The sequence below is a fragment of the Oncorhynchus mykiss genome, chromosome 16, assembly GCF_057628025.1.
Source record: "Oncorhynchus mykiss isolate SJ-2025 chromosome 16, ASM5762802v1, whole genome shotgun sequence".
Taxonomy (NCBI): domain Eukaryota; kingdom Metazoa; phylum Chordata; class Actinopteri; order Salmoniformes; family Salmonidae; genus Oncorhynchus; species Oncorhynchus mykiss.
This window is the reverse complement of record NC_143037.1, coordinates 18,352,980-18,369,386: the sequence shown is the minus strand read 5'-3', so window position 1 is coordinate 18,369,386 and position 16,407 is coordinate 18,352,980. Positions and strand designations below refer to the sequence as shown.

General features: G+C 41.6%; 2 protein-coding genes across 2 annotated transcripts; one reads left to right on the top strand and one right to left on the bottom strand.

Annotated features, from left to right (window-relative positions):
* On the top strand, positions 1-7,028 carry snf8 (SNF8 subunit of ESCRT-II). The gene is made up of 8 exons (XM_021565018.3): positions 1-377; positions 484-534; positions 1,183-1,321; positions 1,466-1,570; positions 1,661-1,733; positions 5,948-6,089; positions 6,348-6,422; positions 6,595-7,028. Exons 1-8 carry the CDS (start codon positions 324-326, stop codon positions 6,730-6,732), a joined length of 777 nt encoding a protein of 258 aa, XP_021420693.1. The 5' UTR covers positions 1-323; the 3' UTR covers positions 6,733-7,028.
* A 25-nt stretch (positions 7,029-7,053) lies between these two features.
* calcoco2 (calcium binding and coiled-coil domain 2) lies at positions 7,054-15,874 on the bottom strand. The gene is made up of 16 exons (XM_021565013.3): positions 15,706-15,874; positions 14,998-15,173; positions 14,686-14,788; positions 14,305-14,465; positions 13,973-14,098; positions 13,749-13,865; positions 13,152-13,277; positions 12,937-13,059; positions 11,233-11,348; positions 9,664-9,733; positions 9,342-9,515; positions 9,067-9,255; positions 8,790-8,885; positions 8,510-8,687; positions 8,343-8,365; positions 7,054-8,156 (listed from the first exon to the last, which is right to left on the bottom strand). Exons 2-16 carry the CDS (start codon positions 15,163-15,165, stop codon positions 7,992-7,994), a joined length of 1,935 nt encoding a protein of 644 aa, XP_021420688.3. The 5' UTR covers positions 15,166-15,173; positions 15,706-15,874; the 3' UTR covers positions 7,054-7,991.
* Positions 15,875-16,407: the final 533 nt, after the last annotated feature.

Below are 16,407 nucleotides of genomic sequence, written 5' to 3'. Positions count from 1 at the left end.
ATATTTGATGGCATTGCCTCTCGTCAAACTCAGGAGGAAGTTACTTCCGGGTTCCTAAACTAAGCAAATAGACCTTGCTAGCTCTCAAGTTTCGCGAAATGAGTCGATTTCAAAGTTGTGTGCATAGAAATTATTATTGAATAAGAACGGAATGCTGAGAGCTATCATATGGCTGCAATAGGGTAAAAGCACCTCGCGACCTAACAAATTACTTTGACCGTGCAACTGGAAACTACCTAGCTAGCTAACGTTAGTTGGCAAGCATAACAATAGCGGTGTCAACTTTTTCATAGCTAGCTAGTCCTTTTTTTCACATCAACAAGATGCATAGGAGAGGAGTAGGTGCGGGAGCTATCGCCAAAAAGAAGCTTGCAGAGGTAACCTTGTCTAGATGAATGGGCCCATCTACAAAATGTAAACAATGAATCCAAGGCATTTCAGAAATACAACCATCTTATCCAAAACACTCTTATTTTTTTGTAGGCCAAGTATAAAGAGAGGGGGACAGTGTTAGCTGAGGATCAAATTGTTCAGGTAAGCTCAATAATAATATTATAATAATATGCTATTTAGCAGACACTTTCATCTAAAGCGACTTAGTCATGCGTGCATGCATTTTACTTACGGGTGGTCCCTGGAATCAACCCACTATCCTGGCGTTGCAATCAATCAAATGTATTTTATAAAGCCCAGTTTACACCAGTAAGTGTCACAAACTGTTATACAGACACCCATCCTTAAACCCCAAAGAGCAAGCAATGCAGATGTAGAAGCACAAAAACTTCCAAGTTCCAACGAATGCCTCGACCATGCTGTACATTTTAGCTAAGGAAAAACTCCCGAGTGAGGAGGGAACTAAGGAAGAAACATAGAGGTGAACCAGTTCTCTTCTGGCTGTGCAGGGGGGAGATTATAAGAGTACGGCCATTTAGGCAAGATGTATAAATGTTTATAGGTGACTGGTAGGGTCAGATAACAACCACAGTGGTTATAGAGGGTGCAGCAGCATAACACTTCAGGAGTAAATGTCAGTTGGGTTTTCATCGTCAAGCAGCGCCATACTCTACCAACTGAGCTTATGTGTGGGTGTGCAAGTGTGTCTTCATTGGAATGTTATTCAATCCATGTAGCTAGTCAAGCTGTTGCCGTTGTGGAAATATCTAAAACATCATGGTCTTTCAGATGTCAAAACAGCTGGAGACCTTCAAATCTAACCTTGAGGAATTTGCCAGCAAGCACAAACAAGAGATTCGTAAGAGTTCCCAGTTCCGGGTCCAGTTTCAGGAGATGTGTGCCACCATTGGAGTTGACCCACTTGCCTGTGAGAATCACAACTGTGTCTGTTTAAAATAGAAGTTGTTTTTGCCCTACATTAAAAGACCATTAAAATGTCCTTTACTCATATGTTGTATTTATTCAAGGAATTGAAATGCAACCAATTAAGTGTTTTCTTTGTCATTGACAGCTGGCAAAGGCTTTTGGTCTGAGATGCTTGGTGTGGGTGACTTCTATTACGAGCTGGGTGTGCAGATCATTGAAGTATGCCTGGCACTGAAACACAGAAATGGAGGTGAGGCTTCTTTGGAACATCATCAAAGTCATAGCAAAACACTGCATTTTGAAATGTGTCGTTCATTGGTGTTCCATCTCTGTGTTTTAGGACTTATTACCCTGGACGAACTGCATCACAGAGTGTTGAAGGGAAGGGGGAAATTTGCTCAGGATGTGAGCCAGTGAGTACTATCTGACAAATATCAGACATGATATAATAAATGCTCTCCTAAGTAATGCAGAAAGTCAACATTTATCATCATATTTAATATTAGAGAGGATCTCATGTCAAATGCTGTTGAAGTAATGTGGCTACAGGTTCACTTGCCTCACCTAAACCCTATTCTTGTGCAAAGTGGCTATAGGCCACCAAGTGCTAACAGTCAGTATTTGGATAATATGTGTGAAATGCTTGATAATGTATATCATATTAACAGAGTGGTTTATTTTCTGGGAGACCTAAATATTGACTGGCTTTCATCAAGCTGTCCACTCAAGAAAAAACTTGAAACTGTACCTAGTGCCTGCAACCTGATTCAGGTTATCAGTCAACCTGCCAGTGTATTTACAAACAGAACAAGAACTAAATCATCCACTTGTATTGAACACATCTTTACTAATGCTTCTCGAAATCTGATCTAAAGCAGTTTCCACACCTATCAGATGTAGTGATCATAATAGTCATAGCTAGGAAAACCAAAGTTTCAAAGACTGGACCTAAAATAGTGTATAAGCGATCAAGAGGTTTTGCAATTATTCTTATGTTGAAGATGTGAAAAATATGTGTTGGTCTAATGTGTGTAATGAGGAACATCCTGATGCTGCACTTTAGGCATTTATGAAATTGCTTCTTCCGGTTACTGACAGGCATGCGACAATAAATAAACGTACTGTTAAAACTGCCAAAATCCCCATGGATAGATGATTCATTTAAAAACTGTATGCCTGAGAGGGATGAGGCTAAGGGAATGGCAAGTAAGTCTGGCAACACAGCAGATTGGCAAACAAAGAGTAAATTGAGAAATCACACGACTAAACAAAAATAAGAAGAAACTATACTATGGAACAAATATACATTCTAGAAAGAATAATAGTGAAAATCTCTAGAGTACCTTAAAGGAAATTCGAGGCAGAAAAGTCAACTCTGCTCCATCGACGTTGATGGCTCATTCATAACAAAAACCTCTGATATTGCCAACCACTTTAATAACTTTTTTGTTGGCAAGATAAGCAAACTTAGGCATGACATGCAAAAAAATAAAATCTTGAGCCTTCATATTCATGCATAAAGGACCAAATAATGAAAGACAAGCACTGTAGCTTTAAATTATTCCAAGTGGGTGTGGAAGAGGTGAAAAAATTATTGCTATCTATAAATAAGGGCAAACCACCTGGTACCAACAACCTGGATGGTAAACTACTGAGGTTGGTAGCGGAATACATTGCGACTCCTATATGCCACATCTTAAATGTTAGCCTAGAAGACGGAGTGTGCCTTCAGGCCTGGAGGGAGACAAAGGACATTCCGCTGCCCCAAAATAGCAAAGCACCCTTGAATGATTCAAACAATCAGCCTGTTACCGGTGCTTAGAATCATTTTTGGGGGAAAAATCGTGTTCGACCAATGTTATTTTACAGAAAACAAATTAACAACAGACTTTCAGCATGCTTCTAGGGAAGGGCACTCAACGTGCTTGGCCCTGACACAAATGACTGATGATTGGCTGAAAGAAATTGATAAAAAGATTGTGGGAGCTATTTTGTTAGACTTCAGTGCAGCCTTTGATGTCATTGAAAAACATAGTTGTTATGGATTAACATAATTTGCCTTATCATGGATGGACTGATATCTGTCCAATAGAAAACATGGAAGTCTCTGTAATGCAAATACGGTTGAGTGTGGTGTACTGCAGGGTAGCTGACTTGGGACTATTATTGTTTTGTGTTTAGTAAGGACCTTCCACTGACCTTGAATAAAGCCTTGAATGTACGCAGACGACTCCACAGTATACACATCGACTGTAACAGTAAAATAAATAACTGACGCCCTTAACAGTTTTAGAATGGGTAACTAGCAATAGGCTGGTGTTAAATATCTCAAAAGCTAAAAGCATCATTTTTGGCGACAAATCATTTTCTCAACCCTAAACCTCATCTGTCGATTATTGAATAGTGTGGCTATTGAACAAGTTAAGGAGACTAAACGAGCTATCACGGTCAAAATATATACAGTGCATTCGGAAAGTTATGTTGCAGCCTTATTCTAAAATGGATGAAAAAAAAACACACTTCATAACCTTTTTTTTTTTTTTTTTTAGCTAGCTACTATCTTGCCTCATTGCTACAACTCCCGTACGGGCTCGGGAGAGACAAAGGTTGAAAGTCATGCGTCCTCTGATACACAACCCAACCAAGCCGCACTGCTTCTTATTACAGCGTGCATCCAACCCGGAAGCCAGCCGCACCAATGTGTCGGAGGAAACACGTGCACCTGGCAACCTTGGTTAGCGCGCACTGCGCCTGGCCCGCCACAGGAGTCGCTGGTGCGTGATGAAACGAGGATATCCCTACCGGCCAAGCCCTCCCTAACCCAGACAACGCTAGGCCAATTGTGCGTCACCCCACAGACCTCCCGGTCACGGCCGGTTACGACAGAGCCTGGGCGTGAACCCAGAATATTCATCATCAATCTACACACAGTACCACATAATGACAAAACAAAAACAGATTTTTAGAAATTGTTGCAAATGTATTTAAAAAAAAACTGGTTGGTTGTCATGTGCCTTTTACTGAGGAGTGGCTTCCGTCTGGACACTCTTCCATAAAGACCCGATTGTAGGAGTGCTGCAGAGATGGTTGTCCTTCTGGAAGTTTCACCCATCTCAACAGAGGAACTAGAGCTCCGTCAGAGGGACCATCGGGTTGTTGGTCACCTCCCTGACCAAGGTCCTTCTCCCCCGATTGCTCAGTTTGGCCGGGCGGCCAGCTCTAAGAAGAGTCTTGGTGGTTCCAAACTTCTTCCATTTAGGAATGATTGAGGCTGTTGTGTTCTTTGGGACCTTCAATGCTGCAGACATTTTTTGGTACGCTTCCCCAGATCTGTGCCTCGACACAATCCTGTTTCGGAGCTCTACGGACAATTCTTTCGACCTCATCGCTTGGCTTGGTCAGCCGTGGGACCTTATATAGACAGGTGTGTGCCTTTCCAAATCATGTCCAATCAATTGAATTTAGCACAGGTGGACTCCAATCAATCTGGAGAAACATCTCAAGGATGATCAATGGAAACAGGATGCACCTGAGCTCAATTTCGCGTCTCATAGCAAAGGGTCTGAATACTTATGTAAATAAGGTATTTCTGTTTTTTATTTTTAATACATTTGCACACAAAAAATGCTTTCTCAATATGGGGTATTGGGTTTAGATTGATGAGGGGGGGAACAATTGAGTCAATTTTAGAATAAGGCTGTAACGTAACAAAAAGTCAAGGGGCCTGAATACTTTCCGAATGCTATGGTTACTTAATTAGGAAGAGGTCTGGACATGATAAGGCATTGCTCTGCTTTCTTGATATCCCAGTCAACCAGACAGGTTCTACAGGCCCTAGTTTTGATGCACTTGGACAACTGTGCAGTTGTGTGGTCAGTTGCAGCAAATAAGGACATAGGCAAATTGCAGTTGATCTAAAACAGGTCAGCATATATTAATTTCTCTTAGATGTACGGAGGGAAAGTGTCAGTAGCATGCATGTCAGTCTCTCCTGGCTCAAAGTTGAGGAGAGATTGACTGCATCACTATTGGTCTTTGTGCACCGTGTTGAAGGTACCGAACTGTCTGTTCAAGCAGTTCGCAGACAGTTCGGGCACTCCTCGGTACAACACTAGACATGTAACCAGAGGACTTCACTGTCCCCAGGTCCAGAATAGAGGCTGTGGGAAACACAGTATTAAATAGAGCCATGACTAAATTGAACTCTGCCAACTCAAGCTAGCAAATAAACAAGATAAAAACTAAGTTAAAGAACACCATACGGCACTACCGGGACATTTTTATGCATTTTGTATTGTATTTAGCATTTTATTATGTATGTGATACCTGGTTGGGATAGGACTTTGATATGTGGTTGACTCGCCTGGCTGTGGGTCGCTCTGTATGGAAGTATCTGCTGAATGGCTCAATTGTAATGTAAATTTAGTGCTATGTCTATTATGTATTTTATTTGTTGTCCTGTTTCCTGTTTGGACTCCAGGAAGAGTAGCCTCTGCCTCCCCAGCAGCTAATTGGGGATCCCAATAAATACTAAATACAATAATGTAAACATATTGATATTTATCCATATCAACTTTAGTGGACTTTCATTATGAAGTTGAAATTGTATCTCTATTCTCCACTCCAGAGATGACTTGGTGCGGGCCATAAAGAAGCTGAAAGTCATGGGGAACGGCTTTGGGATGATTCCTGTTGGAGGCTCTTACCTCGTGCAGTCAGTGCCAGCAGAGCTCAACATGGACCACACTGTGGTACTTCAGCTGGCTGAGGTAAATCTTTCATTTCACCTCTTGAGTCTGTATTGTGTGGCTGCCTCATCAGTAATTATGCTAAATGACTTGTCAAAAATGTCTCAGAATACTGATTGTGAGATTAAAGAGTGGCGCTGTTTGTTTTTCCTTGTGAGCAGTTGCCAACATCATGCTTGGATCCAGAACATGCTGCTCTGATACTTTTGCTGAGTCATTTAGAGGAATGCAAATATGGTGCCAGGTGTCATGAATATTTGTTTTTCTGCCAATTTGCAGAAGAAGGGCTACGTTTCAGTGAGTGAGATCAGAGAGAGTCTTAAGTGGGAGCGAGAGCGAGCCTGTCATGTGCTGGTAAGTCGCCTACAGAGGAAATGCAAAGAAAAGCTGCCAAGAGTTAAGGAGGATATTTTACAGAACAAAATGTTTACAAGAAAATGAGGAGTGACAAAGCACCATAGAACCATGGTTCTTGATTTGATTTAGCTCACCACCATCCTAACATACACACTCCTTGTTGTCCTAGGATCACCTATTGAAAGAGGGCTTGGCGTGGTTGGATTCCCAAGCTTCTGGAGAGCCACAGTATTGGCTGCCAGCCCTCTTTTCTGAGCTGACTTCCCGTGATGTCACACCTGAGGAGGCCAATCAGATAACGCCTTAAGAAAGATAGGATTTTTGGTACGTGGGATGTCTCGGTAACTTCTTGAAGAACAATGTGTGCCTGTTGGGAAAGTCCTGAATTGAAATGGGGTGTATTTAATTTTTAAAGGGTAGGTACCAATTATGTATATAAATCATTGGTATGTACACATGATGTTGCTTCCCTTCAGCAATTGTGGAGATGAAAACTAGGTTACAAATGTTGTTTTCTGTGGCAGTTGTCAATCATGGATTTGTTTTTTTAAATGTCATTATATTCAATTTCCTTCTATTAAAACATTTTAGGATTTCTTGGCATATTGCAGTTTGTGCTACAAAAACATTTTTATTTTCATGTCAACACAACTGTGAAGACAACTTTATTTGTTGCTTGAACATCCCACATGAATCTCATTTCAACCCTTACATTATCAGAGAGCATCATTTGACCATGAGTCATTTGACTTTATTATGCAACACATCATTTACATTTAAGCGGCAGGTTTTTTTATTTTATTTTACCTTTATTTAACCAGGCAAGTCAGTTAAGAACAAATTCTTATTTTCAATGACGGCCTGGGAACAGTGGGTTAACTGCCTGTTCAGGGGCAGAACGACAGATTTGTACCTTGTCAGCTCGGGGGTTTGAACTCGCAACCTTCCGGTTACTAGTCCAACGCTCTAACCACTAGGCCGTTAAAGGGGAATATAGGGAATATAGTGAAGTTAGCCAAAGTAAACATACAGTAGTTCAGAAGAGATAATAGCAGTAGAGTAAACCTAGGAAACGTATTAAATAGCAGATCCATACAGTCCTATCCATTAGCGATGGAGGCAAATTAAGAATAAACAGTCAACCCTAACCCTAATCATCAAAGTGTCTAAAACAATATGATCAATTCAGGCAAATTAAGAATAAACAGTCAACCCTAACCCTAACCATCAAAGTGTCTAAAACAATATGATCAATTCAGGCAAATTAAGAATAAACAGTCAACCCTAACCATCAAAGTGTCTAAAACAATATGATCAATTCAGGCAAATTCAATTAGATACAGATTTCCCAGACATTAAATTCACAACCCTTAACGTTACCAGGTTCGATAACATTGACAGTAATAAACAGGGACCTTTAAATGTTTGTCTTACAATGTCGTGGATAGGTTGTTAGCCTGTATTTATTTGTCCCCCCCCCCCCCCACCTCTTAGAAATATAATTAGTAGGGTATCAGCTTTCCTTAACGAGTAGTCAACTCTCTGGGTCGTGAGGATGTGGCTTCTCTACACCTCATGGCTGTAGACGTGTTCCTCATACTTGGTCTGCTCCATTCCGTCACAGATGAGGGTGCAAAAGGGGCACACTCTGTGGCTGTCCTCGTGCAGCTCCAGCTCATTCGGGGTGATGCCAGGGAAGCACTCATGGCAGTGACGACACGTCAAGGACAACTATGGGACAGACACGGGTCATAAGTGGTAATAATATCGGATCTAGACTGGATAGTTAACTGTACTCTAGCACAAACATTATAGAGCATTATGAAACCAACTCTTTGATCCCAAACCACTAGTGTATGTTGTTGCAAACATAATCTGCCGTATAACCATGTATATCATAGGAGTGACTTAACATACCTCCTCCGCGTTTGTCGCAGGGCCTGCAAACAGAATCATATGTCAGCCATAGTTGAACCTGTTTTGTTATTTTCCAAGAAGGCGTGTCCGTGAGGTACAAGTGGCGTTCATGTCTCATTTGAGAATATTTAGGTGAGGCTTTCCAACAGCTGGAATATTGGGAATACCTGGGGTCTCATAAGGGTTCCCAAAGTGGAGAGAGGCAGCCAGTGTATCTTGCTGCTGCTCCTCAGTGGGGGTGGGGTCAGTTGAAGAGCCATAAGGGTTGGGATGCTGCATGGACACTGGAGCAGCCTGGATGTCAGCAAACTCCTTGCGAAGTCTCTCAACATTTCTTTTGAGATCCTGACAGATAGAATACAGTGGCAAAACCCCAATGTAAGCAGATGTCCCTAATTGTAAATAATGAAATGACTAGTAAAGAGTATCAACATTCACAGCAATCACCTGATTTTCTCTGGACAACTCCTCTTTCTCTACTTTAGCGATCTCTGCCATGCTTTCTTTCTCCTCAATGAGTCTGTGGAACTCTATAAGTTGCATCTGAGGGGAGAGAACAGGGAACTTGTGATCAGACAAGAGAATACGTTTAGTACGTTTTATATTCATTTGCTCTCGCAGGTGAACTACTTTCCCAGAACAAACAACATCTTGGTAAGAAAAAAAATGATATCGCTGACCCTGTCTGTGGATCGAAATAGCGTCAAAGATATTCTCTAAGCACCTCTAGTTTTCTGCTTTTCTGCTCCGCCTGTGTAGACCTCATGACTATGATATTCGTGCACTCATTGACCTTCACCAGTTCCCCCTCTGCTTGCTCTGCACGTCTGCGTGTGTTGTTGGAAGCCTGCAGCTCCTGGTGCAACTGTGTCCGAGCCTCCTGCAGCTGGCCAAGAAGAGCTTGGTATTGCACCTGACGGCGCACAAGAAGACGACAGTATTACATTTCATAATGGCGTGTACAGGAAGGACATAGTTATTTTACCAACTTGTTCCAACCTTCAAATCACTGTCCACCATCTCCTGCTGTGGCTGGTGCCCCTGCTCTGACAGGCTTCTGTGTAAGGCCTTGTTCTCCGTCTTCAAGTCATCCAGGTCAAGTGTGAGACCACGCAGTTTGCGCAGCTCCACAGAAAGCTTTGCCTTCTCTTTCTCACTGCTCTGGAGATCCACCTGGAAAGGGTCAACATGAGGTTCTGTGATTGACAGGTTTTTTTCACATCAAAGAAAGCACTAAATTAATTGGCCAACAGGTCTTTTAAATAGTGTGTGTGTGTTACAGGCATTCATTTACATCAATTACTCTGCTGAGTGTGCTGACCTGTAGAAGCTGAATGTGATCCTTCAGTCTGTAAGACTCCTGCTCAAAATCTCTGAGGCTTGGACTCAGCCTGTTGACACAGAAACGGGGGCATGAGGAACAGCATTGTTACACAAGTGTAAAAAATATATATATATATATATATATATAAACTCAGCAAAAAAAGAGACGTCCCTTTTTCAAGACCCTGTCTGTGGAACGGTCGTTAAGACACTAACAGCTTACAGACGGTAGGCAATTAAGGTCACAGTTACAAAAACTTAGGACACTAAAGAGGCCTTTCTACTGACTCTGAAAAACACCAAAAGAAAGATGCCCACGGTCCCTACTCATCTTCGTGAATGTGCCTTAGGCATGCTGCAAGGAGGCATGAGGACTGCAGATGTGGCCAGGGCAATAAATTGCAATGTCCGTACTGTGAGACGCGTAAGACAGTGCTACAGGGAGACAGGATGGACAGCTGATCGTCCTCGCAGTGGCAGACCACATTTAACAACACCTGCACAGGATTAGTACATCCGAACATCACACCTGTGGGACAGGTACAGGATGGCAACAACACATGCCCGAGTTACACCAGGAACGCACAATCCCTCCATCAGTGCTCACTGTCCGCAATAGGCTCAGGGCTTGTAGGCCTGTTGTAAGGCAGGTCCTCACCAGACATCACCGGCAACAACGCCGCCTATGGGCACAAACCCACGTCGCTAGACCAGACAGGACTGGCAAAAAGTGATCTTCACTGACAAGTCGCGGTTTTGGTCGGATTCGCGTTTATCGTCGAAGGAATGAGCGTTACACCGAGGCCTGTACTCTGGAGCGGGATTGATTTGGAGGTAGATGGTCTATCATGGGGCGGTGTGTCACAGCATCATCGGACTGAGCTTGTTGTCATTGCAGGCAATCTCAGCGCTGTGTGTTACAGGGAAGACATCCTCCTCCCTAATGTGGTACCTTTCCTGCAGGCTCATCCTGACATGACCCTCCAGCATGACAATGCCACCAGCCATACTGCTCATTCTGTGCGTGATTTCCTGCAAGACAAAAATGTCAGTGTTCTGCAATGGCAATCGAAGAGCCCGGATCTCAATCCCATTGACCACGCCTGGGACCTGTTGGATCGGAGGGTGAGGGTGAGGGCCATTCCCCCCAGTCCGGAAACGTGCAGTTGCCTTGGTGGAAGAGTCGGGTAACATCTCACAGCAAGAACTGGACAATTTGGTGCGGTCCATGAGGAGGAGATGCACTGTAATAGTTAATGCAGCTGGTGGCCACACCAGATACTTTTGATTTTGACCCCTTCCCTTTGTTCAGGGACAAATTATTAAATTTCTGTTAGTCACATGTCTGTGGAACTTGTTAAGTTTATGTCTCAGTTGTTGAATCTTATGTTCATACAAATATTTACACATGTTAAGTTTGCTGGAAAATAAACACAGTTGACAGTGAGAGGACGTAATTTTTTTTGCTGAGTTTATATATAGACAGGATGATATCATGATATGACTGGAAAGGTGTTGTACTAGAAAGATATGTCCATTGAATGGATTGCTCGAGACAAGTACTCACTGTGCAATCTCCACACTTTGAACCTCAACCTTTTCTTTCAACTCCTCTCGCTCCTTCTTCAGCTGTTTGATCTTGCTCAATGCTCGTTCATATTTCTCACAAATAGGAGTCAGAGACTGCAGGCATTTGTGAAGAGAAATAGCAAGTTTAAAGTGATTCAGACTTTGTCCCTTTTTAAGGCAATTTTTGCGAGTGCAATTTGCTTAATATTTTGTGTAGTGTAAACACTCCAAAGGAACTCAGACCCCTCAAAATATACCCCGAAGTGAACCGAACTGAGACCATCTCGAGAGGTGGTCTGACTTCGGTTCGCTTGAATTCTGCAGGCCGGTTCTTTTTTTTTTTTACACCAATGTGAACACAAAGCTCCCCAGGTTCGCTTGTCGTTATTCCTGCACCACACACTACACTACTTTATTAAAGACGACTGACTATACAGTGCCTTCGGAAAGTATTCAGACCCCTTGACTTTTTCCACATTTTGATAGGTTCAGCCTTATTCTAAAATGTATTCAATCTACACACGATACCCCATAATGTCAAAGCAAAAACTTGTTTGTAGAAGAAAAAAACGGAAATATCACATTTACATAAGTATTCAGACCCTTTACTCAATACTTTGTTGAAACCCCTTTGGCTGCGATTACAGCCTTGAGTCTTCTTGGGTATGACGCTACAAGCTTGACACATCAGTATGTGTGGAGTTTCTCCCATTCTTCTCTGCAGATCCTCTCAAGCTTCTTCAGGTTGGATGGGTAGCGTTGGTGCACAGCTATCTAGAGATCTCATCTAGAGATGTTTGACAGGGTGTAAGTCTGGGCTCTGGCTGAGCCACTCAAGGACATTGAGACTTGTCCCGAAGCCACTCCTGCCTTGTCTTGGCTGTGTGCTTAGGGTTGTTGTCCCGTTGAAAGGTGAACCTTCGCCCCAGTCTGAGGTCCTGAGTGCTCTGGAGCAGGTTTTCATCAAGCATCTCTCTCTACTTTGTACCCTTTCCCAGATCTGTGCCTCGACACAATCCCGTCTCAGAGCTCTATGAACAATTCATTTGACCTCGTGGCTTGGTTTTTGCTCTGACATGCACTGTCAACTGTGGGACCTTATATAGGCAGGTTTGTGCCTTTCGAAATCATGTCCAATCAATTGAATTTACCACAGGTGGACTCCAATCAAGTTGTAGAAACATCTCAAGGATGATCAATGGAAACAGGATGCACCTGAGCTCAATTTAGAGTCTCATAACAAAGGGTCTGAATACTTATGTAAATAAGGTATATCTGTTTTTGTTTTTTTATACATTTGCATTTTCGCTTTGTCATTATGGGGTATCGTGTGTAGATTGTGGGGGAAATTAATATATTTAATCCATTTTAGAATAAGGCTGTAACATAACAAAATGTGGAAAAAGTCAAGGGGTCTGAATACTTTCCGAAGGTCCTGTATGTGAATACACCCTTCGATACATGACAAGGAGACAGAGAAAGTGTGGGGGAAAAAAAGAGTAGAAGAGGCATTGAAAAATATTGATGGTATACAAACAGCCTGTCACATGTATTGATACGTTCACCAAATATGTTTTATGAATTGGGGCCAGAGACTGCAGCCTTTCATGGAAAGAAACTGTTAGAAACAAGACAAAATGTACTCCATAGTAGTAGTAGTTCTTTGGTAGGCCCAAATGGGAAATTGGTTTGCGACAGTTACCTCCTGTCCTGTGTGTGATTCATCCATTGATTTGTCCTTCTGTGTCAGTTCTTCATGCTCTCTAGCATTCTGTTGCTGTTGCTCCAGTTTGCTCACTACCTGTGCAAGTTCCTCTTTAGATTCCTACAGGAACAATATATAATTCATCATCCTCTCAGCCTGATTAGGGGCTAGAAGTAAAACTGCTGGTGGAAAGAAAAGACTTTCAAACAAACCTTGAGGCGGTCAATCTCTTGCTGTTGCTCCTTTAGGGCACGTGTCAGAGTCTCATTTTGCTCTTTCAGTTGCCCCAACTCCATGGCCAGCTCTTCTTTCTCCCTCTCACTTTGCACCACCTGTTCCTAGATTCAGAAATGCTCAAATCATGTCCATAACCTCTACTGGTTATGGATATGGAACACTAGTCACTTTAATAATGTTTACATACTGCTTTACCCATCTCATATGTATATACTGTATTCTATTCTGCTGTATTTTAGTCAATGCCACTCCGACATTGCTCGTCCTAATATTTATATACTTCTCTATTCCATTATTTTACTTTTAGATTTGTTTATTGCTGTGAACTGTTAGATACTACTGCCCTGTTGGAGCTAGGAACACAAGCATTTCGCTACACCTGCAATAACATCTGATAAATAGGTGTATGTGACCAATACACTTTGATTTGATTACTCTGTTTGGAAAGTTCCATCTATCCATCAAGTATAGTTCCACCAGTTATGTTGAAAAGCATTTATGTTTCAGTATGGAAAGAGTTTCTTAGTTGTCAGATGATTTGTGTTGAAGACACAAAATTCACCAAATATTACCTCCTGTCCTTTGCGTGAGTCTTCCATTGATTTAGCTTTCTGTGTCAGTTGTTCATGCTCTCTTGACTTCTGCTGCTGCTTCTCCAGGTCTGCCTTGTATAGTTCCTCGTTAGACAACTGCAGAGATAATGTTACAATTCTGTTACCTCACATTGTAATTTCCATTCTCACACATGACTAGTGGCTAGAAATTAGCAGATGTAACGAACTTCTTGAAAACAAACCTTGAGGCAATCAATCTCTTGCTGTTGCTCCTTCAGGACTCCTCTCAAAATCTCATTTTGCTCTTTCAGTTGCCCCAACTCCATGACCATCTCTTCTTTCTCCCTCTCACGTTGCTCTACCTTTTCCTAGATTCAGAAATGCACATCATGTACATACATAACCTCTCCTACGGATAATTCTAGCTAAAATGTTCTTGTGAGGGACATCATCTCCTTGACCTTTCACTAAGCAAGCCTAACAAAAAGTTCTGCATTTTTAAGTATTTCAAGCATGGTCTTTAAAACACAACCAAATCAACTTTTAATGTTAGGTATGGTGGATTGCGTTGTACCTGTGTTGTGATGACCAAGAGGTCGTTTTCCAGGCTGCCGTCTGTGCTTTGTTCCCCTGAGGTTTTAAAGCAGAAGGGGGTGCTGGCTCCTCTCACTTGGCCGTTGCTATCAATATAGCAGAACTGATAGAACTCTGCATCATCCTTTGGCAAGTAGTATGCTATCAGAATAACAACATCATTGTCAGTGCCAGCATAATATTGATCACTTGAATGTCAAATAAATGTCATTTGTATCTAAAATTAAGAAATGAACATGGGCCTATAACGAATCCACCTAAAACCCACCAAAAACGAATCCACCTAAATCGATCACAATCATTCATATCAATGTTCATGTCAGTTGAAAAGTTTGAGGATAAAATGCACACATGGTCTTACCACTAAAAAGCACTTGTTTTTTGTTTGCATCCTGTTTTATCAGATCCAATGATGGTTCTATCCACACAAATGTGTAATAATCTTTTGTGGTGCTCCAGCCCACCTGCACAACATCAGTTATAACACAATCAGCACAACATCAGTTATAACACAATCATGACTGACTGACAACTGGGAGGCATTCCAGACTGTGGATTTATATTGTTAAATATATTAGGTTAATATTTCCTTTGTGGAAATACAATCCATATCATAATCTCTGATGAACCAGACCACTCATGAATATTATTGACAAAATATCTATAATCTCACCTTGAATATCCCCACCCAGTCTCTGGGGTTCTGTTGAATGGCTGCTGTCAGAGTGTAGCTGCAAGTCACGGCAATATTTGGCGCGTAGGAGTGGGGGATTTCCTGAAATACAACCTGGGAAAAGGTTGTTGACAATTCCATGTTGGCTGCACTTTCGACGCTCTCCATGGTGACCTCTGAAATTGAGAATATAGCAAAATGAAAACAAGTAGGCCCCAAATGCGCATTAAAAAAAACTAACAGGATGTACAACTCGAATAAAAAAACAATTTATGTTTTCAACTGAACGCCGTATATGTATCTAATCTGTCAGCACACGTAGATGGTTCGTATGTTAATTAGAAGGCCAAACATTTTATATCACATAAAAATTGCATACAATGTTGCGTCGCAAAACTAAGTTTCACTTTCATTTAACGTTTGAAACGTATCGCCTATTTTTCACACTTGACAATCACATTTAACATACCCATAAATGTTTTTTGACGACTTTTGGACGTCAATTTGATGGTCAAACATATACTTCTAACCCAATAACTTATTAGAGGGTGATTTATTATATTTGATCAAGCTACAATAAACCATAAAAGGCCACAAATAAAACACTGGAGAGAAAAAGAATATGAAAGTGAACACAATTCTGTCACTATTAAGATCAATGTGTTATACCGTTTAGCTAAAATAATGACATTAAATGGTTGAACTTACATGAAGTTTGGACTGCCAACTGCAACTGCCAGTTCAACTCAGCAGTGTCGCAACTCGGACAGCAACAAGAAGTACTTACTGTCCCTAGGTTTAATTTCCAGCAGAGAGGAAGAGGTTAGGGGAGAGGGATAAACAGGGCTAAAATCTATCTTCTCCAACAGGTGGCGTTGTTTCGTTTTTTTCGCTCAACAAGCGAGGAGCTTTTGAATGGAGGTCAATGAGAGAGTGTCGAATTTGGTTAACACAAAAATGCGATGGCTTATTTTCTATGTGTGGCTTATTTGATCAAATAGAAGTATCATAATGATGAGATTGTTACGAGTGTACGGATAGAAATAGGACACCTGACATCCCGGGAACTTTGAGAAAACACATATCGGAGTTGTGGCTGGTCGTTACTACTTACCCCAGCCACAAAGTCATACAGCCCATTTCTACAATGTATCTTCTTAAAACGTGATTTTAAACCTAACCTTAACCACACTGATAATCCTATGCCTAACCATAACCTTAAATGAACACCAAAAATCCGATTTTTGTTTTCATAAATTTTTTTATGATAACCTATAGCCAATTTAGACTTTGTGGCTGTGGTAACTTTTGGAAACCCTTTTGCCTGCAGTTCGTACATGTTTATACTTTCCCTTTCGCCTAGACCAGTGTTTGCCAGTACATGCATTTGTTGTGGCCCATGACAAGCAC

Bases quoted from the DNA above. Each gene is read 5' to 3' on its own strand.
- snf8 (XM_021565018.3), top strand. From the start codon at position 324: ATGCATAGGAGAGGAGTAGGTGCGGGAGCTATCGCCAAAAAGAAGCTT. The intron at 378-483 runs GTAACCTTGTCT...ATTTTTTTGTAG, and splicing joins CCAAAAAGAAGCTTGCAGAG to GCCAAGTATAAAGAGAGGGG. The intron at 535-1,182 runs GTAAGCTCAATA...ATGGTCTTTCAG, and splicing joins CTGAGGATCAAATTGTTCAG to ATGTCAAAACAGCTGGAGAC.
- calcoco2 (XM_021565013.3), bottom strand. From the start codon at position 15,165: ATGGAGAGCGTCGAAAGTGCAGCCAACATGGAATTGTCAACAACCTTT. The intron at 14,466-14,685 runs GTAAGACCATGT...TTATTCTGATAG, and splicing joins AAAACAAGTGCTTTTTAGTG to CATACTACTTGCCAAAGGAT. The intron at 13,866-13,972 runs GTTTGTTTTCAA...TTATCTCTGCAG, and splicing joins AAGAGATTGATTGCCTCAAG to TTGTCTAACGAGGAACTATA.